Raw genomic sequence first — 25,790 nt, 5'->3', positions numbered from 1 at the left:
CTTATGACTGTGACCCACTAAAGCATGAAATGCTTGTTCAGCGGGCAGTGAATTTACAAACATGGAATGCTATGGGTGCAGCACTTCCAGTGATCCCAGAAAAGGCCACAGTCCTTTTGCTCAAAACTAGTAAAGCTGGGAACCACAAAAACCACATTTATTTGCCTTCAGGATAATCACCATGGCAACTGGCTTCCAGGAAAATAATAGTCAACAGCTTCAGTATCAAAGGCCACTATGGGATTTGTTAAGGACATCATCAGCTAACACAAATCCAAAATATACTGAAATTCGCCAAATTTATGCCTGAAAAAACTGTAAGTAGGTATCTGCAAACTTCCTGTCATAACCCATCCCACCAGCTGAATGAACAGCAGTACCATTCATCTCAACACTGCAGTGTCCTCTAACGTTCTTTGAACTTTTTAGACAAGCTGTAGAACGGTTTTAATGCAACTTTCTCTAATGTACACAATTTCACCTTTCAGACCACTTCTTTAAATCAAAAGAAAACTTTATCTTATACTCAATCTCCTTGTCATCCAACATTTTAGTAATTGACTTTTAGTTATATGAGTTTGAATAATTAAACTGCACTTATGTTTTTCATGAAACTTAATGTTTTACAAAGGTAGGTCAACATTATCTTACAGTTAAGGAAATAAAGACTAATACTCTGTTTAGGAATATACACTCATGGAGACATGCAGTCTATGTATTCTTACAGGTATTCAAAGATACTGCAGGACTTGTTCTATTTTCACAGAATGGCAGCTTTTTTGGGAAATGTGCACCATTAATTGATAGGATCACAGAGATCACAACTTATATACCACCAAAAAAAATGCACCAAGTTGGGTTGCAGAATGCACATCCCTGGTACACTGCATAAAGCACCAATAAGGTGGCAATAGGCAGCTCAGCAAACCACTCCTAGTGTGTTCCTACAGCTTCTATGAAAGCAGCTTACATGAAACAATGCTCTCCTTTCTGCCCAATGCTGCTTTTGCACACTGCCACAGCCAAATAACACTGTCCAGGCAGACTGAGAAACACATTTTAAGTGTGCTACACCAACTTCTGTCCACTCACAACAGAGAATCTCACCAAGATGCCAATCCCTGGCCCCGCTCTGCTTGCAGGTGAATGAGTTCCTTCAGCACATGTAAGGGATCCCCTTCCCAACCACTGTGCTTCGCTGCCCATTACAGTTCAGACTCACACTGCAACACAGCCCATTCTGCCTTCCTGTTACAGGAACACCATCAGGCTGTTTTAAGCCAGACAGGGAGGTAGGTCAGATTTGTGTCCCTCCAGCATCATCTCAGCCTGAATCACTGGAGCTTATCAACAAAAGCATGCATGTTGTCTGCTAAATATATCCTGTACGGCAACTGTGCGTGATGAATGATTCAGTCAGGTAGCTACTTTCAGCACAACTAGTTTTCTTTTTTAAACTAAACCCACTAATGAATGTCTGTTCTGGAAGCCAGAGAGGTGTGTGTTTGGCTGCCTTTCACTCTAACCCACCATTAACTGACAAAACTGCCACTGCTCTGGAACGTTGGCATCTACATCACAGAAGGGATAAGGAGTCCAAGCAGTTTACAGAAGGAAAAGATGTTATCAGTGCACACCAGCCTCTTCTAAGCCCATACAGAGGCAGTTAGCCAGCTTCCTCATTCCAGGTTTAGAATATGTATAGACAGCTAAAAGCCTCCAAAGGAGGCTTTAGGAACAGGAAAATAAAACCGTGCATACTGGTTACTTTCCATGTTGCGGAAACAGCCAAGGCTGCCCATCTCCTGTTACCTGAGTGGGACAAATGTGCACAGCAACAAGGCAAATCCCACCCAGCTCTGCTTGTAACTTGTACATCACAGGCATATTGTCTAATGAGACTGCCTCTTTCTGGGAGCAGAGACCACTGTGCCAGCACCTGTGCACAGGTAGGCAAGCAAAATATCCTTCTTTCCTAACCTTCATGCCAGATGCTTCCAAATTCAGGGCAAATACTCTGTAACTTCATGTGAGTGCTTTACCTTAGCAAATAGAGCAACCACCATGGCCTCCCAGGCACATTTCAACGACACATGCACTTTGAAGAAGAAAATTTCTGCAGACCACGGTGGTATTTAGGAACTGAATGGGTAGCAGTGGATACAGCTTTTCTAAATACAATCTTTTGAGTACTCCCACAGTAGGTTCAACCAAGGTCACCCTCCATACAATGCCAGCTGGTGCTCCTACAGCCTCACTATGAATATGTATATTCTGCTGCTAAAACCATGCAAAACAGTGCACATCAGCCTAAATCTAGAATATGTACACCTAGAACTCTCTTTGCCCTAATCAGATGGCTTCCCTTTCCATGTGTTCTAAGTCACAGAAGGCATACATACCTCAAAAGTGCTCAGGATAGCTTGTCTCTTTGCATAAGTATGCTCACAGTTGTAATTCAAATGCCATCAACAGACGTTTACTTTAAAAAAATTTAGAAGTATAAATTCCAGAGGAAACAGGAAAGTCAGGGGAGGGAAGAAGATATGATTTATCAGCTTCTACACTTGCAGGCATCTGCAGTAGGTACTCTAGGTCATTTTCAGAGTAAGTCTTGGCAACAAAGCTTCTTTGTAGAGGAGAAAGACCTGCCAAAATTAACAAGCATAATAAGAAACGCCATTAATACCTGATAAACAATAAAACAGCACACATATTCAGAGTCCCCTTCAGAGAAAGAATTAACTCATTTGAAAAACGGGGTTTCTGCTAGCTTTGATGTATTTAAAATCAGAAGCAGCCTCTGAAGTTACCTCATACTCTATTTTAACCTAATAAATTATCTCAAGGAGGGAAATCCTCTAAGCATTCAAATAAAGTTTGATCATATCAGAGCATGCAACACTATATCACACCACAGATTGCCCTGAGTCAGACAAACTTTCCCAGCTCACCAAATGCCTTGATGTTCACTGAGTATTTTGCCACAGGAGTGCCTGTGTGACCAGTGTCAGACTAAAGAATTAAGCCACTGTCCAAAACGGGGACCAACACAGAGTGTGATGGAAGCCCCAACACAGCATGCACATAAAGTACATACTTGGCGGGGGGTACCTGCATGGCATAAATGTTCCGGAGTGTTGGCAAACTTCTGAATTTTTCAGGTCTGGATTTAAGTTAATAAAACGTAAACGTTTTTGGGGCAGAGACCTCCTGTTCTGTGTTTGCATTTCACATGGTGTGTCAGATCTAGCTTCCCAATCAAAGTTCTCAATCTTATTTTGGTAGAAGTGTTTTGTATTTTTGGTACATGAGTTTATAAATAAAAAGGGTCAACTAGATCTGCATTACCATTAAATGTTTCTGAAAGTACAAAGACATTACATTTTGCAAAAATATATTTAACTCTACACAATTAACTGTCTTCTTTCTTTTTTCTTTAACAGCTTGGCTGGAAGAACAATTTTGAGAATTTGGAGCTTAAATTCAACACCAAACAATCAGCTTGGTCAGCTATCATTGTCCTGTAACAATATCCAGGGTCTCAACTGCTTAGGGGAGTTAAGTATTTTCAGTATTTAATCACAGCAGAATACTGAGTTTCTAGAAGTGCAGACAGTGCATGTCTAGACTGCCACCTTCATGTTCCTTTTCATTCAGCCATCTTCACTCTTTCTAGGGATGTCAGTTTATCCTCTAGGAAACATTGTGCCGAGTTTACAGATTTGCTGACCTTGGAAGGGACTTCTTGATGTCACCTGGGCCACCCAGGGTTCATTGCCTACACACCATTTTTACAAGTCTCGCTGTTGAGAGACCATCCTGTTCCTGGCCCCAGAGAGCTCAAGTCCACAGGAGCTCCATTCCTCATGGAGAGTGCACAACCTCTGTGCCAAACAGCATTCAGTGTGCTACAGCAACCAGCCTTCATCAGGTCTTAGGGGACAGCAAAACCCACTCCCTCTATTTCAGGGGTGAGGAGACTCCAGGTCTATCAAGAGGCAGCCAACCAGCCAGCTCACCTGAGAACACCTTGCACTTGGTGAATTCAGGTGCCAAAACCCAGCTCTCACTGGCAGACAGACAGCTACAGAACCACCTGAGGAGAACACGCCACACCAGTAAACGTGCTGGGGAAGCCAGTGGAAAGGGAAGACTCCTCCTCCAGAGCTCTAAGCAAAAATTCCTAGAAACCAAGCCCAAGATATTATCACACCAAGTCTTTTTGAATGGTTCAAAACAATTCTCAGAAAGACCAGAGAAAACACTACACAAGGTTTGCCCGACTCCAGAGCAGCCACAGTTGCTAGCTCACAGTCAGGCACAGGCCATTCACCCAAGCAGTGGAGGAGCTGACTCACTAGATACAACCCATTTCCTGCAGAATGCACCGCTCTAAACACAGGGAAACAAAATCTGTAGACTTCCAATGACTTCCATTTTGTATCTGAATTAGACATAGGTTTTAATTACAGGAACTTCAGCTGTGATTAAATAAGATGCGAGACAGCTCAAACTATGACACAGTACTGCTTGGAAAACCAAACTCAGCAATGTGGTAAATGTGGTAAATTTTATGTGGTAAATGAGGAGGGAAACCCCAGACTTCATGGAAACCTGAAGTTCCAATTTCTTTCTAAAGCAGATTCCACACAAAGTAGATCTTTCTCCATCTTCAGTTTGCTTCCATACTTTGGATGGCTTCCAGATCAGCTGGGTGGGTTTATCAGGCAAAAGAACTGGACACAGTGTATACAAAGCTACAACAAACTTGTTCATTCGGTGCCAGAACCCTATGTGACTGCAGAGCTGCTGAGCAGCGCAAGCCCTGCAAGCTGGGGAGCACCACTGTCCCCGGACAAGAGAGGGAAGAGCTCTCCCAGGACCAAGACAAAGACAGCCCTTCCAGTGAGTACTCACCGGGCCTTCCTTGCCTCTAGACACTTCCAGATGGACAAAGAATTTACCCTAAGAAAAGGATCATGACCAAAAATGGAGTCACCTGCCACACATTAATCTTGAGTAAAACAGAGTCAGTGGTGAGCAACAGGGACAGCAGCACTTACTCCCTGGGCTGAGGAGAACCCAGTGGCACTGGCTCAGATCAAGGCATCACTACTTCAGTGACCACACAAGCATGCTGTTACTAAAGGTTTCCAACCTGCAGAAACACCTGATTTTAAGGTTTGTGGATGATGGACACTGTTTACTGATGCAGTGGGAGTTCCATTACCCTCTTCTGTCTCCCCTTCCCCTAGCCTTCAACTCAGATCTTTGTACCTTCAGTTCAGACCTTTACACCTCCTACCCACCAAGAAGCCTCATTAAGTTTCCCTATTGATAGATTTTTTTAGTGAAAGCGATGCCTCCACCCACCATGGGAGTTTTGCTGGCCACCGCATTTGTCACTAATGCACACCAGGTACTTCCGTGTCTCCAGTGACAGCAGCTGCACACAAGTCACAAACACAGCGTCAGCTCCAAGTCTCGTGAATTTTGGCACTCATAAAGCTTCGAAGCTGCTGCTTTACCCCTTAAGCTCTTTACTTTAAAGGCCTATCACTGACAATCTGCTTTTAAGCCGGCAAATTCTGAGCCCGCCATGAAATAATTCGTGTCTTAACTATCTCATCAAAGACAGCCAAAGCGAGCCGGAATCAGTGAAGCGAACACACGCCTCAGCCCGCCCCAAACCAGAGCGAGGGCCGAGGCGGTGCCTCGCGAACCTCCGGCACAGGCCACACGTGCGTGGGGCCGCCCCCGGGAGGCCCGGGGGGCTATGGGGGCCGCGGGGATCGGGGCGATCGCGGGGGCCACGGCAGAGGCCGAGGGCGCCGCTCGCCACCGCCAGGCCGGACATCTCCCCGCGAAGCCCGGGCCCTGCGTCCCGGACGACTGCCCGGAACGGGGCGAGCGGGCCGGCGGGGCCGCGACCTGGACAGAGAGTCCTAAACCGGCCGCAGGAGCGGGGACGGCGAGAGACAGCCCGGCCGAGCGACGGGTCTGGGGGTGGATGAGGCGCTCGCGATGGGCGCACGCGGGGCCGGTCGGGCGGGGTCCCCTCGCCCCGTCCCTCGGTTCTGGGTGTTCTCCCGCCCCGTTCCCGATCCCGTTCCCTCTGCGTTCCCGATCCCGCGGTCCGTCGGTCACTCACCGGCCGAGCGGCGGCCGCTCCATCCCCGCGCGCCGCCACCGCCCGGCCCGGCCGCGTGACGTCGCGCGAGAGGTGGGGCGGGCGCGCGCGGCGGCGTCACCTGCGCGGGCGGGCCCTGCGGTAGGGCACGCCCTCCCCTCGGCGCCTGCGCGGTGAGGCCCCGCCCCAACAACGCCGCCGCGGTCACGTGTGGGCTGGGCGGAGTCACATCAGCTCCTGGTCCCGCTGCCGCTGGTCTTGGCCCGTTCCCGTTCCCGTTCCCGTTCCGCGGGGTCCCGGCCCGTTCCCGTTCCCGTTCCCGTTCCCGTTCCGCGGGGTCTCGGCCCGTTCCCGTTCCCGTTCCGCGGGGTCTCGGCCCGGCCCGTTCCCGTTCCGTTCCGTTCCGCGGGGTCTCGGCCCGTCCGCGGGGTCTCTACCCGGCCCGCTCCCGTTCCGCGGGGTCTCGGCCCGGCCCGGCCCGCTCCCGGCCGCGGCGGGCGCCGGGGCGGCTCTCGGTCTCTGTGCTGCGGTGGCGGCAGACTCGCAGTCCAGACAGTTTTTCTCTACTCACCTCTTCCGTCTGCCGCAGCCCCTTCCCTCTGGGCCCGGCCCCTTCGGGCGCAGCCATGGCTGAACTCCCTTGGGTGGCTCCTCGCCTTGAGACCCCGGCACCCCCCCTCAGGTGTGACCCCCGCACAGGTGAGTCACGGCCCCCTCAGCACTGACTAAAGCACAGCCTTCCAAAGAGCAGGGAAAACCCACCTCTCCCTGCCAAACACCCTTGGCTCTGACCTCTGTGTCGAAGGAGCAGGAAAGGAACAGTCATGCCAGGGTTGGCTCTGAATAGTTACCATGACTTGAAATGTCCTTAAAAGGTAAAATCCATGCATTTCCACCGCAGCAGACACTCCAGCCTGAGGTATCTCAGATCAATAGTATGTTCCCAGCTGAGTATTAAAGGGGCTGTCATCTAATTTTCTGGTCCCCGTGACTAAATTACTGTAGCTTTGCTCTCACGGTCCAGAAATCCTAGAGAGCCTTCAATGAAATTATGGCTCATTATAACTTTGAAGGATGCACTTTACTCTCTAGATAATGGTGTAATGCAATAATATAATGAAAAGTACCCTTCCATTTGCAGGATACTCTGTCTCTTGTAAGTGCTCCAATGCAGCCAAAGAAATTAGTAAAAGAAAAGCAATTAATGCAAATAGTAATAAAAATTTAGTCTTTTTCATGTGGCATTTCCAAGAAAGTCAGCCTCATATCATTGCTCTTGAGCTAGATAAATGTGATTAACCCCCACTGCAGATGGAGGTGCTGTATTAAAAACACCTTTCTCAACTGCCCAGGTACAGGGCACCCGATGCTCAGAGGGCACAGGTCCAGCCCAGCATAATGCTCAGCGTCAGCAAGGGACACCAAGGCCCCACAGCCGATCTGCACAATTTCTTTGCATACACCAGCATGTGTCCTTGTTGTGTGACTGGATTGCCGTAGATTTCCGGTGCTGTGCAGAGCACTGGAATGAAAGCCTGGACAGCTTTTCCCCTTGGTAAGGCACAGGTACTGCACAGTGTGAGTGTAAACCGACTGTGTGCAATCTCCTTCCACCCAGCGCTGTCAGCACCTCGCAGCACCTGGGCTCGCTGGGTCCCACTTCAGCGGCCCGTGCACCGCACAGCTGCCCTTGGGCACCCGCGGCACCGAGTGGAACGCTGCGCTGCCTATGGGCACCCACACCTTGCAGTGTGTAACCCCAGGGGGTGCCCAGCAGTCAGACGTGAGGGCAGACATGTCACACGCGTGTCGGCTGCACTCATGTAGGCTGAGCGCGGGGCAGCGGGGGCATGGGGAGACACAAGGGGACACGCCGGGCGGGCCCCGCAGCCCGCGATGGCAGGTCCGTCCGGCAGGGGGCAGCAGCGCCCCAGCCAGGTGAGCGGGGCTGGTTATTGCACTGAGATCTGCAAGAACAGCAGGTGACAGGTCCCGAGGAATGACAGGAACACACTGCAGGACACCATCAAAGACATTATTGATCCAGTCACTGGAATGAGATGTCTCAGAATTATGATTAACTGCAGGGTTTGCTTAAGAACAAAGGATCAATACTTAGCTTGGGAGGAATGCTTTGGTGGCATAATAAGTTTCTCTGACACTGAATGATAAACTCCCAGTTCTTATACACTGGGAGAGAAGAAACATGTTTTCATATTTTCCTCTAAGTAAAAACTGCCAGGTTTGCCATCTTTCTGAGGATGCATTCAGAAAATGAAGGCTGTGAGGGAGACAAAATGGATTCAAGCAGTGGCCAGTGCACTCAGCTTCATTTCTCAGACTCAGTGCTTTCAGGCTTCACAAGGGGAATACAAAGCCCATGTATATTCTCCCAGCTCATAATACTGGTGGGAACCTTTGTGAGAACAAAACTGGATGTTCTTACAAGAAGGACGCCAGCATACAAGAGAGAACTTCAGGAAAAATGCTGGAAGGAAGGAGAGCAATAATGATGAGGCTGAAAATTTTAAAAACTAAACTCCAAAGGGTCTGAAGACCACAGAAGTAATCCAACTAGAAAGTGCTGAATGATGGTAGTGAACTACCTTGATATGGTTCTGCATTTTAAAAAACAATTTCTTTTGTTGCAGTTTACAACTATTAAAAAAGTAACAAGAGAAACAATTTGTAAGAGCATTCAGAATCCAACCCTGCCCTTACTCATCAGCTTGTACTTGTCATGAACACTCACAGGAGACACAAAAATGTTTTAAGTGTTTTAGTCAGGGATACATCATTTCTTCAAGCTTTCTTCAAGCCCTTCCACTTCCAGAAAAAAACCCCAAAAAACCAACAACAAACAAACAAAAAGCCCAATCAAACAAATAAAAACAACAAACCCAAAAAAAAACCCAACACCCCCCCCCCCCGAAAAAAATAAGTTAATATGCCTTGCTGCTTGGAGTAAAAGATTAAAGTGATCATTTACTCTAAATGCCATGTAATGCAGACATAGTTTAAGATGCTTTATGATATCAAAGCAGAAAGAAATACTGAACACATAACATGAATTATTTGTATAGCCCAAAACATACAGACATTTTACTTATTGCTTTGTTTTACAAAAATCACAAAAATTTGTCATGCTCCATACAGGAAGCTTTTCCTCTCACTGACTTGGTCAGATGTTAAAAATGTAACATAAAAGATTTTTCTGTTCTCATAAACACGACTTGCCAACAAAGAAGTTTGTTCTGCATGATGTACGACTAGATCAATAAACAAAAGGCCGAGAGGAAATGTAACCTACCAAAGAATAGACACATTTTGCTGGAACGATGTGTTGTCATTAGGTATAATTGGGCAAATGGCGGTGTGATCTCCAAAGCCTCAGCTGATCATATTCCCCTGAGTACATTAATAATTTTAGGGAAAAGTGCATTAACTATGCCTTGCTTTATTGTACTGCTGAAGTGGAGAACAGGTGTGAGAAAACAAACAAGTTTGTAATCTTTGCTTCCTTTGCAAATGAATTCTTAATCACTTTGGCTCTTATTTCCATACAAGATTTAACGTTTTGATAATTATGAGAGCAACTTGGCAGCTTCCCTTTTGTGGCTCAGGTAAGCAGATTCAAGAGGCTTTTAATTCCTAGTGCTAATACATATAGCTTATTCAGGTCTTTCTAAAAAGGCAGATAACATCACGCCTGCCCTTGACATAATAAGCAAAGATCAACAACACAATTGTTGCCATTCTAGACTTACTTGCACTGAGAAGCAGGTCTTATTACATCAGGATGAAAGCAGAGTATCATTTCAGCCTTTGTCATGGGAATGTCTAGCTCTGTGCCAAATCTTGACCCTTCTTGATACATCTGATCAGTATGCTGAATTAAATCAACTGGGGCTGAGCAGTCCCTACAATTTATGCAAGCATGAATTTGGAGCAGTGTGGATAGGAAGAAAGAGGAATGAGAGTGTCTTTTCAGTGCTTGTGTGCAATTAGATCTGATTATGGTTTACAGTGACACAGATGACACTGGTCTAACACCAGCTGCTCCAATTCTACTCTCAGTACCTCCAGCTGGGTGACTGTTCTCCAACTCTTGCACCACCAATTCATTCTAAAACTAGTAAGTTCTTTGAATGAAGAAAATTATCACCAACTGCTGCTTAATTTCAGGGTCACCAAGTGAGTATTTTAGTTTTCTCCCTAGTCTTTCTGCTCCCCTAAAGGCAGTTCTTCCCTGTGACAGATGCCTAAAGGAAAAATGCTCCCCTGGTGAAGACCCCTGGTGGAAGCATACATGTCACCTGGCCAAACAACTCAAACTTTTTCTTTCCTCTTCAGTGGCTCAATTAGGAAGTCAGGGTGTTCTTGTTTCCAAGTCTCATATGAGATGTGAGACTTAATTTAAAGACATCTTGTTCAGTCAGAAGCACCTAAATGGTCATTGATTGTTTTTCCATAGTTGGATATGTAAGTCTCTTTAAAAACACAAACTGTTTGTTATTTGTGTTCTATTTCCATTGCTAGACAAGCTACAGGGTTTGTGTTAATATTACTGGAATAAGACGAATACAAGTTTGAACAAGTCAAGTCTAAACTCTTACACTCCTGAGTGCCAGGAGTATTGCCATGTTATTGAGACAAAATTGTTCAGGCACAGTCACATTAATTAGAAACATCTGCAAGGATCCTGGAGAAAGCACATCTGGTTGGAAAATTTCCATCATCATTTGGATGCTGAAAATTCAATAACACAAGGACAATATTACTTTATACCAGTTAAAGATAATAGGAAGGCTATAGCTCCCTTTTGGTTCATTGGGCTCTGAACAGCACAGCAGAGCCTGTGCAGTGTTAGGGAAACTTCGGTCTGACCATGCAGGAGCTGCTCTGGCATTCACACTTGCATCACCTGAGCCGGGACTGAGGCCCCTTGGCAGTTTCTACCCCCACTCTCACAGTCAGACCAGGTTTCCTTACATGGCTCAAACATTAATATATTTCCTGAAGTAGATAAACATTAAATAAGCAAAGACCTTTTAGCAACCTCTGGCAATATCAAGTCAGATGACACAATATCATTCATTTAACTTAATCTTTTCACTTGGGCTCCTAGGAGATAGCAGTTAAATTCTGCTGGAATCACAAACTTACTCTACATCTATACAATTTCAAGGGTTGCAGTTGATTCACATGCTATAGTAGGGCTCTGCTTCTGCTCTCACAGCTAGAGAAAGAGGACAGTACCTGGTACCTAGAAGCTGCCACTGTTCCATATGTTGTCAGATCTTCAAAGGATCAAAGCAACCAAGACAACAAATACTTGAGCAAACCTGGCTACTTCCTTTGTGTTTAAAATGGGAAAGATAACCCTTTGAAAATGTCACCACTTAATTGTAAATTCATTGTCATTACATTGGTTTTAATTTTTTGTGTTGTCAAGTTGTCAGGAAGCTAAGAACTCTAAGAACAGAAGTTAGTGCAGAAGAAAAAAGAAGTTCTGTTAGTTCTGTTAGTGTAGAACTAACAGAAGTTAGTTCTGCAGACTACAAGTTTTGTAGTCTGCAGAACTTGTAGTCTGCTAAATTTTTAAGTAGGGAGGTCCAGACTATATCACCTTGGAGCCCATATTCTGAAGCAGAAGTCTAAATAAACCATGATCTACTTGTAATCAGGTACTGTTTTACATCATAAGGTCCCCAAACTCTCTACTACTGTAGATCACTAACTCTGTAATTAAATAATCTGTAGCTACCTGAGGCTGAAAAGGACTTAACAACTTTGCAATTTAAGTTTGCTACAGAGTGAGCACATTGCACGTGTCTTGACTGGTAAAACTGGCTTCTTTATCCAGACAAGGGAAAGAACAAGCTAACTCAGAGCCCTTTTTGTGTATAGTTCAGAGCTCCTCTGTAACCACTCTGGCTGGGACAGAGTTAATGCCAGTGCCAGGCAGCCTGCATGTCTTGATAAGCTATTTCAAATGTCAAAATATTGGGTCATATTTTTGATTAAAAGCTATAAAATAGAATGTTATGAACATTTTAACTTTGTATTTTCCATGATGATCTCTGAATCACTCATGGAAATGCAGGTGTGAAAGCAACTCCCAAGAGGTTTGGGGTTTTTTAGTTTTTCTAGTTGCTTTACTTTTGTTACAGTTTCTAGATGTGTAATCATTTGCTAGGATACCTGCAGATCATCACAGAGGAAATTTAACAAAAGCAGTGCTTTTATAAATGTCCTTTTTCTTCATCCTTTGGAAGTAATTCCAAAACCTGCATTCTCTTGTACCACATTCAAGGAAGGCTATCACCAGCCATTCCAGGAGTGCATTCTAGAATTCCATCACACCATTTAGGTGTCAACATAGAACATTTCAAATCTGATAGCAGCTTCAACAAGGAAAGAAAGAAATCTGGAGGAGAAAACTGTTTATTAAAGGCATCAGCAATTTGTAGAAAGAATCCTGTGAAATTGCTGATATTTAATATATGTATGATATAAAATTGCGGTTTTGTCACAATTGACTACACCAAAGCTTCACCAGAGTCAGATTAAACGCGAGTTTTGTATTCACCATTTTCTTTACTAAGATTTGCATGCCCTGCCCACCGGGCTTGGTGAAGTCTACTTGCTCCCTAGGGAAAATCCCAACGAACTATAAATAACAATTTTTACTTCTCTTGTCATAATTTGTGACTGTTAAAGCATATCACAAGCATCAAAACTCTCTGTTTCATAGCTTATTTGTGGACAGGGAACAGAAAACTCTGATATTTAAGAGCTTACTTAATTCCAGTTACCATCTATGAAAAGTCTGACTGATTTTAACTATAGTTGGATTTTTGCCTCAATGAGTCACTGAAAATCACAGAGCAATTCAATGTAAGAGACAGAAACAAAATCAGCTCAGTTCTCAGGCTCCATTCTAATCAAATAACCATGTGGTGTCCCAGCTTGGTGCTTATAAAAATACAACATACATGTTGTAGTTTGCATCTGCAAACCATTCTCCAGCTACTTTTAAACGTATCTTTGTTCATGCTCAGGCTTTGCTGAAAACACCCAGGGGAAGAGAATGACACAAAACCTGAGAGGCATACAGACTTTGTGCCTCACAGTCTTCTCAGCAGAAGCAGGTGTTAAATGACTCAAGGAACTTTTACTCCAGTGCTACATGTTCATTCACTGAGCTTCCCTTGACATGCACAGAGTCTGCCAGCTGGACTAATGAGAAGAGCAATCCACAGACTATCACAGAAGCTATTTCTAAAAATCAGTACTACTCCTGGTCTCAGCAGATCACCTCATGTGTGTCTTTATTGCCCCATAAAGAACAATACCTAGTGTTTGTTCAATAATTGCAATTCCTGCCCCCAAAATGGCATCTGAATACCTATTGATTCTCACTTTATGCTGTTTGCTCATAAACAAACCCATTAAGCACCCATGGAAGAGTCTATTGTTATTACAATGAGTATGAAAGTTATAAAGGTGCAAATTAGATAAAGGTCATTGTTGTTATGTAGCTCACATTACAATATGAAAATGGTCTTGAGCAACTGGTTGTGGAGACCTTCCTCCCCCTCCAAGTCTCTCAGCTGCACATCAAGCTCCATCTAAATGACTGTGCACAGTGGGCAAGGGAGCAATTCTATACTGAGTACTCCGTAAACGTCCCTCATATTAACCAGTTAGTTCACACAATCCACCAAGGAAAGAACTCCCAACCTACTGTGCTCTACACAAGGCACACATGGCAGCATATCAGATCTCTGGTGGCTTCTGTGTTAGTCAAGTACAGGCAGTAGCACTTCCCAGTTGTCTTCCAGCCACACCTCTAGTGCCATAAATCCATATATTTGCTACAGTGAAGGCTTGGGTTCTAAGTACGAGCTTCCAGTTTCACTGGTATCATTAGTAATGGTTGCAAGTGACAGGAATAAAAATTCCTGTAGCCATGTGCCCTGCAGACACAGTGAGACTAATGGACAATACTAGAAACAGTAAACTATATCATTGATATTTGCTAAGACCTTCCTATAAATGGCCTGTGCTGGAATTAGACAGCAAAACCTGCATGTCTTTATCCTTCCAGTAATGGCAAGTGACCAACTTTCTTATAAGCCTTTTCTTACAAAAGGGAGGAAATCCATGCCAGGATAAAATGACTGTCTTCTTTCTTTCACATCCTTCTTCAACACTGTAGCAAAGCTCACAAATCAACTGTAACCTGGTCCTGATTAGCTTGATGCTGATTTACAGCTACCCAAACTCTTGAAATATCATATTTATGGCGAACGCAACTGACATGATTACCCCACCCTCTTGCTTCATCATTTCATACACCTTCAGGTGCATGTGTAGATGTATGATAGGTGTAGGTGCACACAGAGGTGTATGCATATACACCTAGATTTCATTCTAACTCTCTTGGGAAGACAGTTTCAGATTTTACTTCACCACAGTACTTATGTCTTCACTGTTGCTGTGCTACAAGACTCTTAAAATGAGTAGCTGAAAAGATAAAATGTGTAATCTTACTGCAGGAACATGGTCAGCAAATTTAAGCCCTCACAAAATGAGTAGACCAAATAACTTAGTAACTATTAAGAAGGACAAAGATACTAGACAAAATAGACAGGAACGGTTCATAAGTAAAATCCAGCATTACACACTTTCATCATCACAGGCAGACAGGAACACCTGAGGAGAAGGAGCAATACCTGAACTGTTACCTAATTCAACCAGATCAGCTGACATGACTGGTACCAGAAGTTAAGTTTGTTAGTTAAACCAGATTCCTGTTCAAAATTCCTCTCTACGTCTGATTCCAGGATGCTCCTCCAGTAGAAGAGCAGTTCTTAAGTGTTGTGTATAGATAGGCACAAACACATCTGCCTTTTTGAGGTGGTCCTTCCACGGGCCCATTTCCCTTTCTTAGCACATCAACATACACAATTTAAGGGTAAATTACATTTGTGCTGCATCCTTAAAGCCAGGCTTGAGGTCACTTTACAGAATAATTTTAAATGAACTTCGAACATTGTCTTTTACAACAGTCAAATGCAACAATAAGATATACACATCTTTAATTTTAAAAGCTGCTATAGAAATATCTAAATTTTGAGAGGATGATGTTCTACAGTGAGGCACAAGGAACAGTTCTGGAACTTTTCATTCTGCTTTTACATCCTATTCTTACTTGTGCTCTCCGATTCCCAGTCACTGGGGATGCACCATTTGTGTCAAGCCTTCAGGAGCTTTGGAGCCTTGTACCTGACAACTGAAGCAGCCAGGACTGGCAGGCAGACTATCCAAATATGCTCTCTGCTGATTGCTTCTAGTGAACTGGACAGGAGTACTGGCTGCAAGCTGAGGATTGTGGACTTCAAAATCCAAATCGGCACTTTCAAACACTTGGTGCCAAACACTAAATCTCTTAGCAACTCTACCTCACAAATTTCCATCTCTTCACGCCAAATTATAGGTTCTCTGTCATAATTAGTATGTCTTAGCAGTGAGTGTAAGGGACAGGCACAGAGCAAGCACATCACCATGTCACTTCTTTGATTTCTATGGAAGTAGTGATCTTCTATCTACAGCCATCCAAATGACTTTGCAATTTACCTCACAGTGTGAATCAGACTTGCTTCTGAAAAGTAAGCTGAATGTTTTCTACCATTCTAAATCAAATTTCCCCAAATCTATTCTTGCTATATGATGAAACTCGCCCCAGTTCAAACATAGTATTTTGGCAAGGTGAACTGAGCTGTAAATTTGCTTCATCTGATGACTGTTGGAAGTGAACAAGATCTTGAGTCTTGTCATCAGTAGCTGTGAAAAAACAACAGGCTGGGCAGCTGGAAGGTTCTTTTGGTGCTTGGAGGCATAGAGCCATGTCTGTTTCATTTGGTGACATTTGTTTTGAAAGATCCTGGACTGTGCCTGAAATAAGAATCAGGGCACAGAAATATTCTTTCTGATGATGGCAATTTTCTTCCCAAATCACAGGGCTCACTTGACTAGAAAACTATAGAAATGATTCTGCATAAACATTGTGGAGATAATTACAAAATAAAGAATCACTACAATGAATCTATTGAGATCTTTAATTCCAAACTGCCACCCTCCCAGAAAGAATAAACTGTGAGTTAGTCTGACTCTTAAGTATACAATTAAGCCTGTCAAGTTTTGGCTGCCTAATATGCTGTTTAATATTGAAAGATCTGTCAGTTAACCAATATGTGGCATTAATGTCATAATGCTTTGGGTTTGCTTCCTCATGAACAATACAACTATTTAGCTGAGACAAGCAACATGTTATTTATACACCTTTTGGCAATAGTTTTAATGATATGTGGAATACTGCCCTTTCCTTCTAATATAATAGTTCCCTTTTTGGATTGAAATTGATGAGGAGAGCTGTGTATGTGTTCCATGTGGAATTTACTCAGTAATTCTATTAAGGGCTTCCTCACAAAGAAATAAATGTTCTCAATCTCCTTCAATACTCATCCTACTCATTATTTAAAACAGAAGGCCTAATCTCTCCATATATTAAGTTTTCTCAAAGGGTTTTCTATTAGTTTCAATGAATTAAAAAAATTAGGCTTCAACACTTTAATGTTTGCAAAACTATGAAAGTCTGGGCCTTACAGTCAGAGCAAAAGGTTTTGCCATTTCTGGAATTTTTGATAAGGAGGTGTCAATTGAAGGTTACACAGCCTTCAAAAGGAATCCTTTACACGTCCTTACCATGTTCAGGTCATGCTTCAAGTGTCATTCAACATCAGCCAGCAGAGCTTCTAATAATTTCACCAGATTCTCCAGCCCAATTCCTTCATCTGGCTGTAACTAAAGCTCACCCCTAAAAGGCCGCAGAGCTTACATCACAAACAGGTGTTTACCACTAGAGATTCTTGCACTAGGCAACAAGAGAAGTACTGTGGTGGGGGCTCAGTGCTGGAAGAAGGAGAACATGATAGACTAGTTACCTTTGTTTCCCTTCCTAGATTTTATGTTCACAGCTAACGAAAACAAATAGGAAAGCTGTCCTTATTATTCCTTAAGGGTTTTGGTTTTGTGATGACTTGCAGCAAAACCAGCTGGGCTATGATAAGCTGATCTGCTGCCCATAGTGAAGCCCCCCTGGCTGGGTACGTTTACACAAAGGGATCGCTTTTGCTAATACTGGTGGTGACCCCAGTAGGCTGCATTTCAGAAACCTCCTTCATGTGTCATTACATCCACTCAAAACTGTCTAGGTCCATTTACCTAGCAAATGAATTTTGGGGACTAGCAGATAGAAGTTGCTTAAAACTCTCCCTTCATTAATTATTAATATTTAATACAAGGTTTGTAGATTAGGTATAATATCTTCTATTGTAGTGACATCTACTGCCACGAAAAGCTGACAGTTCTGGGAGATCACAAGTCCTTTTTTAATTCTAAGAGGAGAGACAAACTTTCAGACATTAATGCATTTCCTTGGGCCTAAAAAAGGTTTGTACTCCTGAAGACTTGCCTCCCTTGTAAAACTATATTATGCGTCTAAAAATATACCATCTAAAGATCATTGTGGCTGTACATACTCTGGCACTCCGATGTCATTAAAATCAAAATGAAGAAAAGCTGGAATTATACCTCTCACAAAAATACAATACATCCTCCTCCAGGGCAAACTATTTACCTGTTCTTATTCAGTAAGGATCATGTTAAGAAATCACATGGAAAGAGAGAATTGTCCACCTATTACTGATATCCATCTCCCTAATTTTCTGCCTGAATAGTTCAATCAAGGAACAAACTGGGAGGAGTGATATAAAGAAACTGTGCTTTTACATTTTCCAGAGAAAACAAAATAGTTGATTTGACTCTCATTTCTGTTAGCAAACATGTCATTACTAATTCACAGCACTTTCAACAAGAGGAAGTTCAGACAGAACAGCTTAGATTTGCAGTCATTGCAAGAAATACAGTTCAGGAAATATCCAAGAGGTTAAAGTTATTTAAAGAGATGAGAAGATCAAAATTACAATCCTAGTGACAATGTACGGTTAATAAAAATTAATGGGATGCCTTAAGTAGTCAGTGAAGGTATTTCTCTCATTCTTGCACACAGAAGCAATGCCATGTAGGTAACCTCTTAAATGGGAAAGATGTGTGTCTTGTGAGGTTCTACCAGAAACCAAACCTATTTTCTATAAAGGAAGGCTAACTTTAGACCAGAACAGATTCTGGTCTCACTTCTGAATTCTAAAATTCCAGATCTGTGACAAAGGGCAAACCACTTAAAATTCAGCATCTCCTAGTGAAACTGGTAACAAATGCAATGAGCCATAGATTCCAAACAAGAGTATTTTTTATTCCTATAGGTAAAGAAAAGCAGTTCCCATAACAACTTTTATATTTCAGGATTCCTGGAGGGATGACTATACTAAAAATGAGCAATGTACTTCAGTTACTTATCTCTGACAGTGACAAGAGCAAGGCAGTCAAAATAAGATGTAGAAATTCAAAAATCTGCCAAGGAGAACTTTCTGCCCAACTCATAGCTGACTAACTGTACAAAACATGTCTATATTCTTTAAAATAGAGATGAGACTAGGGTTAGCAGCAGATTTTCTCATTATTCCCCTTTGAGATCTTTTTAGGGACCAACCCTGTGCCCAGTGACGGCCCCAATGTGAAGGCCCCACTGCTATGAACACCAGCACTGAGCTGGACAAGTGCTCAGCACACATGGAGGCACCGGGGTCCTGGTGCCACATGGTGAGTGACTGCAGTCAGCAACACATGCGACACGCAAGCTGGAGAGGGGAGCAACACAGACCTCACAGATCACGTGTATGGGTGTATGGGTCTGACTCTGGTTCTGGAGGAGTTGTCTGCCTCCCAGTTTCTTCATTTAGAAGCACCTTGAGAAGCTGGGGCGCCCTTGAGGATGTTTAAAAGAAAATTCAGGAACTTCCTCAACTGAGCTGACACAAAAGATCAAGGGACTTGATGCACTTGTGACAAAATACAGCAGCTGGACAAAGGATTGAGGATCACAGTGATGCTGAAATGCTGTATTTAGGTGTGAAATGTGGTAGTTCAACATCTGTGCAATTCTAGAACCTACCACAGACTTAGATGTGGACTGGGAGCCAAACCCTGTGCTGACAGAAGCTCTGGGCAAGTCTGGGTTGTCAATGTATTTGTGACAGGACTAAAAAGTATAGCTTGGAACACTCTGGAGTTTGAAGAAACAAACTCTCCCTCCTACCCATGAATTCATCTCAGTGCCATGAGTAATTGTGCAGTCAGGGGGAGGAAAGAATGTTTACACTCATAAAACAAACCTCCAGAAATCTTTTAAATAGAAAAATCACCTGTGGGGGAAATGAAACAGAAAAAATGTAGCTGGAAAAAGGCAAAACAGAACTAAAAAAGAAAGGATATCATATAAAAATCATATAGTTTTCCAGCTGTGAAATAGAAAAAGGACATTTTTCATTAAAAACCCTGACTCTCTGAGGTGCTGAATTTTAAGTTTCTTCATTTAAACAAAGCGCTAAAACTACTAAATTAGTCCAAAATAAGATAAAATAACTCTGAGCAAAGAGGCAAAGCTGGCCAGACTGGATGTCCTGGGCATTGCACTGTGAATATATTTTTGCACCTGCTGAGGAGCTTTGCATGGGGATGTAATTATAACACAATGCTTTACATGTTCTCTAAAAGTAAGCTAAAAAGTGTGTCAAGAAGCAGATTTTAAGGAGAATGAAACTGGGCAGTTTCCCATTTCATCAATGCCCACTTTCATAGGGCAATACAGTAACTGTTTAAACTCAGGTGTCATACCTGAGAGACCTTATGGGGTTACGACACCTAGGAAATGCCAAGGGGTTGTCCTGCCCTGTATGAACAGTACTGTGTGGAGCAGTATGTTAAGTAGACAACAGGTTAAAGACAGTCTTATTTCAAGTCACAATAGTATAATGCTTTTTGAAGCACATAACAGCAACATAAACATGTTTTAATATTTAATGTTATGCACCACATATTCTAAAATACTTTCTGTGGAAGCCTATGCCAAAAAAATATGTAACTGTGAGCCAGAAACTGTATAGTGTCATTCAGAATAAGAACCCAGGGTATACACTTACTTAAATCTAATCCATTACATTTTTGCCATTCTCTTTCTTCCCTAGCCTAATTAATTACCTACCTCTCTGCTTTTATTCCAAAACACTTGCTTAATAGAGGACGAACAAGCTTAGTTTTGTTAAGCAAAGAAAACCTCCTTTTCTTTATGCTGAGTTACATAAAGTTCAACATAATCTCTTTAGAGAATGGAAAAATAATGGTTTCTGGGAGCCGAGCATGGATTTATGGAGGCCAGCAGATAACTGTGTGAATCTTAAATGCATTCAAAATGCAGCTCTCTGAGAGCAGTAAAAAAAAAAACAAAACCACAAACCAAAAAAACCCCCACATCATATCCCCTAAGTTACCTCAGAGCTGTTTGCATAAAGGGTCCAGAGGCAGTAGACTATAAGTACAGAGACGTGAGCCCTGCAGAGAGCACACGGCAACGCTTCTGTTGGACACTCTGTGTGCCTGCAGCTGCAAAAGGGCAACTGAAGCTCAGGTGCACAAACAGCTTTAAAGGATTTGGCAGATGCATCAAGCAAAAATCTGAAACTACAAATCAGGTAATTTATAAAATAATTTCCTTTTTAGCAGATTTTACCTTTCTGTCTAAAGATTGCTCTGAGTCAAATTGCCTATGTGATGTTCTTAGGGCTATTACTCAAGGATTTGATCAGAACTGATAAAAACCTGCCAATAAAAAAAGGTAATGAACTCATTTTCTATTTGGGAAATTTGTAGGACTTCATAAAATTGTGCATTTCTTTTATGTTCTGAAGATATAAGATAAATGACTTCTACAGTAGTATTAAAGATGTATTCCATTCTACTGAAGGAACTCTGTTTACTGTAAAATAAATCCCTAAGCATGTTAGGAATTCAGTGCTAGCTAGAAGAAATAGGAAAACACTTGGTATCTGGGCAAGACATAATAGAGGATACAATTATTATTATGTTTCTGAAAAAAATATAAGGTACTTCCATCATTTGTTTCCATGCAAGATATCTCCCTGCCACACAGAGCATAGCTGTCTTCTTAGCCTGACAAATACCCAGCACATGGCTACTGTAAATGTATAGAAAAAGACAGCAAAAAAACTAGTGGATTATTTAGGTTTGCCTTTAACTAAGGGTGGAATGGAAGTGCTGCTAATCTCAGTATCATTTTAAAATTAACTCTTAGCAAAGGGAATTGCCTGATGGAGATAGCAGGTATAGATGTCTACACCTTGTGCATACAGAGTTCAAGGGGGAAATTATTTTGCCTCTTGACAGAAGGCAGAGTAAAATCACTGTTTTTCAGAATCACCTGTGCCTCAGGAAGTTCATATCATATTTATTCTGCCAGAAAAATGAACTACCTGGTTTTAATTATGAAGAATTTAAATGCTTTGAAGGATAAAAAACAAACGGAGAGGTTAAAAACAGAAATTAGGAAAGACCCTAAAAGACTTCAATCCCTGCAGCAGTGCCATGTTTGTTTTTCAGTGTCTGGAAATATCGCTGTTATTGCTAGGTTTGCTTGCTCCATCCTCCTCCCCTGTTGTTCTCTGTCCAATTGAAGTTGCAGGAACCCCTGTCCCAAAATGCCATCCATCCAGCTGCCACTGCTACTCCTCTGCTTGACCTCGTGTGGTGTTTGCTTCAATGGGGGACATCTCCTTCCAGAGGAGAGTGAGAACATGGGAAAAAGTCCCCTGGATGACATCCTTCAGAGATCTGAAAGCCTCATTCTTCAGTCTGTCCTCAAGAAAGCTGAAAAGGAAGACATTAATAAAGGTATATATATCACTGGGGACACCCATCTGGTAATAGCATAGCACTTGATTGAGATCATTAGATCTCAGAAATCAAGGTATGACTTCCAGGTCTTAATCTTTTTACTTAGCACTGGAACTAAGGGGAAGGGAAGGATAAGAGGGCTGCCACAATACACTGACAGACAGTTCTTCACAGATGCTTTCTTTTCTAAGATCTCTTTGCTCAGGAAAGGCTGTACTATCCCTAAGCAGCTGCTGCATAATAAAAAGGTAGAAGCTTGTCAGAGAAAACCTGCTTGTCCAGCAGGTACTTGCCTAGGGAAGCTCCAAGAGGTCCCATGAAGGACATTCTGCAGCTGTGGACCCTGTACCTAATGTAAATTTGAGGTGGGGGTGCTGCCATTCACCTACTGCCCTGATCCATTGGTGCCTACCCCCCAACAGAGGCAGGCTTTTTACACAGCTGGGAATGCTAGAGGCTGCTCCAGTGTCTACATCTTCCACCTTGTAGATGCTATGCTACCAGTTGTCACAGCAAGGAAGATCAGACTCAGGGATTGCAAGAAACAGCACAGAGGTGCCTTCCAGTAAATGGGAGCACTGGGTCCTTCCATAGTGGAAGACCAGCTGGCCCCAAGTGCCCACAGGAAAAGCCATTCTCTCTCTTCACATCAATGCTGAGAATTGGTTGTGTTGATCCAAGCACTGAAATATTAAAAAGAGCCTAAGAATGAGTAAGATATACTAATAGGGTTATGACTGGTAGCTGTAAATACTGAGTTGGCTTTCAAAAAGCAACAGATTATGATCCTGCTCCACAAATTCCTATTACAACTTTCTTAGGGAGGATTATGGGGTTTTATTAACCTTATTCTTTTCCTTGGACAGAATCAAATGCCACTCTGCTACAATGGCTTTCCAAAAGACAACACCCCGGGAAAAAGTACCTAAGTAATCTGGAGAAGAGACAGCATCCTGGAAAAAGAGATGCTGAGGGAGAGGCATATTATGGAGACATTCAGAAGAGGCAGCATCCAGGAAAAAGGGAGATGGAAGATGACCTTGATGTCTCTCTGGAGCTGAAAAGGCAACAGCCTCCCGGCAGAAAGTCACCGTTGGATCAGTTTGCTTACAGCCCTAGGGCACAGCTAACCTACACGAATGAGTTATCCAAAAGAGAACATCCAGGCAGAAGATATCCGATGTACAAGCACCAGCGTCCTAGCAAAAGAGGCTGGAATTATGACGTAGATGTATATGGTGAGAAACGCCAGCATCCTGGAAAAAGGTACTGGAATTCTGACAGCTCAGATGACACAGGTCCCTGCAACTTTCAGGAGACATTCACTTGTCATGAAGGCAACTTGTTGCTTGATTTAGTAGATGATGTTAGCAGAGACAGGGTAGAAAAAAAGCGTCAGCACCCAGGAAAGAGATCAGCATGGGAAAATGAAACAGAGGAATGAGAAAATAATTGTGTAGCACTTGCATTTGGTGAAGTAAACTGCCAAAATCACCAAATCACCAAAACATCCCGTTCACTTCTTTTTGGCTTCCTGCTGCTGACCTCTGCACCTACCTTTAAGTGTGTTAATGCTCCCATCCAAGTTAATGGCTTTGTCACACACTTAAAGCAAAGGAACTAAAGGACCCATCTGAATGGAACAGGCAAGTACTGAGAATCTTCAATTTCCCCACTTTAGGAAGAGTGCTTATTTTCTTAGGAGCCCAGACCCCAAAATAATCCAGCTGTGTGTTCCTAAATGAATAAAACAGGCTCTTAAATTTCTGTTCTGACGCTACTGAAGTAGAATAATTATATTGTTTCCTCTCACATCAGAGAAATCAGTAAATAGTGAGGAAGAAAAAAGAACATATGGCAATTGTTACAAAATTAAACAGAGCAGGTTTTCAGTTCTAAATAATAACATTCTGGACACCTGAGTCCTTGTACACTACAATCTGTCCAGACAGTAAAGCACTATAGAGAGACAGGAACAGTTTCAGCTGGAACGAAATAAATTAGTGACTTTATTGTTTGTCTTGGAACTGGCACAGGAAAACCCTCTTCACCTAAGAGGCTACAGAGTGAAAATGGTTAATGCATCCCTGAACATCTCAAGCACATATTGTGACCCCTACTGACTGTGTACAGCCCACACAAGAACTCCCACCCTGGTGTGTCCACACTTCAGTCATGCCACTTGAAATCATGCCTTCTCCTCAGGCATTTAATAATAAAGCAAGAAGAGATCCTTCTCTTTCAGTGAGGATTTCTGATTTTTCTTCTCTCAAAGGAATGCTTTTACTTTCTGTGGTCAGATTTCCAAAAGTGTTTATTTGATATGAGTTATTCAATAAACAAGAATAGTCAACTCTGGTGTCCTTATTGGTTGTGCAAACACACTGCAATAATGTGATAAACATACAACCAACTCAAGCTAAATAAAATAACAACAAAGGGTATTTTTCTGTGTACAATCTCCTTGCATGCTGGTAGTCAGCACATGCTTGTACTTAAAACTATTTCATTATTGAAGTGGAAGGATGATAGGCTCCCTTTTAAGATCTTTCACCTGTATGACACACATAATTATGCATCTGGGCTAAACTCACATCAATTTTGTCACACACTTCACAGGGAACTTGACAAGAAGCTGATTCCCTGTTTGTGGGTCTAAACACTAGATTTACTGATTTTTGCAATTGATATGCAGTTACTGAGCACACTGTGTTACTCATATCACTTCTTTTTTTTTTTACGAACAAATGAGTACATTTTCCATCAGTGTTCATCCTCAAGATCATAGAGACACATCAGCTGACTTGGAACTCCTCCTCAATTACAGAAGTCAGCTTTGCAGAAATCAGTTTAGCTACCCTGAAGAAAAATAATTCATCATCTCACAAGTTTCACTGAAGTTAGATGCTCACAGGCTGATCAAGACTTCATGTGGTCTTTCAAACAATTTCTAACTTTGGAGGTAATATGATGTTCAGTATGTGACAATGGACAGACATCTTCTATTGACAGGGGGCTTCTAATAAACAAGTGCTGAAATCCTTAGAGAAGATAGGTGGGGATATTCCATATACTTCAACTTCCTTCAGCACACTTTCTGTATATGATGCTTTTTAAAATTTTTCATTTGCATTTTATCAGGGAAAAACCGATTTATCTGAAGAATACCATTTCGTATACCATTTTTGGCAGTGAATCAATGCTTCTTAAACCTTGGGGAACACTACTTGCTATGAAATCTTCAAAATAAGTGAAAAACAGAAAAGAAAAAAATACCAATTGGGTAAACATGGGTTACAGCAAGGATTACATATTTCAAAAGTTCTTTTTTTTTTAACTCATTACAGTATTTCAAAATGTCCAGATTCTTGTTTTAAGCAAAAGGACATTTTCTTCCAGTATCTGCATGAAAATTTCACCTCTATTTATTAATTTCTTCCTGTTTTCTGCAGTGTTGCAGACATACTAACAGGCAAGTACACTCTTTCTCCTACAGACATCGTTCTCAGAGCATTGACTACCACAGGGGATTTCACACTTTTGTGAATATGAAGCACACACAAGCACAGGTTCAAAGTTAAGTACTTGTCAGATTTATCTACACCTATAAAGCTTTTTACCTCTGGAGTTTGGCTAAGAAACTAAGCAGAAAATAGGCAGCTTTTATCCTATTATGCCATGCTTATTTGAATAGTAAATATAGTGCAATTTCTTACCAATA

The 25,790-nt window shown here is 42.4% G+C and overlaps 2 protein-coding genes across 6 annotated transcripts in view; one reads left to right on the top strand and one right to left on the bottom strand.

Annotated features, from left to right (window-relative positions):
• TMCC1 (transmembrane and coiled-coil domain family 1) overlaps nucleotides 1–6,203 on the bottom strand; it is a 75,071-nt gene extending 68,868 nt beyond the window's left edge. The window contains exons 1-2 of one of the 4 annotated variants that reach the window (XM_059479964.1): nucleotides 6,155–6,203; nucleotides 2,403–2,648 (exon numbers count right to left, since the gene is read on the bottom strand). The gene's annotated coding sequence lies outside the window, so the exon portion shown is untranslated. Of the gene's footprint in view, nucleotides 1–2,402; nucleotides 2,649–4,022; nucleotides 4,122–5,376; nucleotides 5,788–6,154 lie in introns of those variants that run through there. The other 3 variants (XM_059479963.1, XM_059479966.1, XM_059479965.1) reach the window with 3 other exon arrangements.
• Nucleotides 6,204–6,553: 350 nt separating this feature from the next.
• Nucleotides 6,554–24,422, top strand: TRH (thyrotropin releasing hormone). 2 transcript variants are annotated; one of them, XM_059480200.1, is made up of 4 exons: nucleotides 20,759–20,850; nucleotides 20,940–20,993; nucleotides 21,852–22,066; nucleotides 22,936–24,422. In XM_059480200.1, exons 3-4 carry the CDS (start codon nucleotides 21,874–21,876, stop codon nucleotides 23,511–23,513), a joined length of 771 nt encoding a protein of 256 aa, XP_059336183.1. In that variant the 5' UTR covers nucleotides 20,759–20,850; nucleotides 20,940–20,993; nucleotides 21,852–21,873; the 3' UTR covers nucleotides 23,514–24,422. The 2 variants fall into 2 exon arrangements, with proteins under 2 accessions (XP_059336182.1, XP_059336183.1); XM_059480199.1 differs by lacking the exons at nucleotides 20,759–20,850; nucleotides 20,940–20,993 and adding an exon at nucleotides 6,554–6,832.
• Nucleotides 24,423–25,790: the final 1,368 nt, after the last annotated feature.

The sequence above is a fragment of the Ammospiza nelsoni genome, chromosome 11 (assembly GCF_027579445.1).
Source record: "Ammospiza nelsoni isolate bAmmNel1 chromosome 11, bAmmNel1.pri, whole genome shotgun sequence".
Lineage (NCBI taxonomy): Eukaryota > Metazoa > Chordata > Aves > Passeriformes > Passerellidae > Ammospiza > Ammospiza nelsoni.
This window is presented reverse-complemented; position numbering and strand designations above follow the sequence as displayed.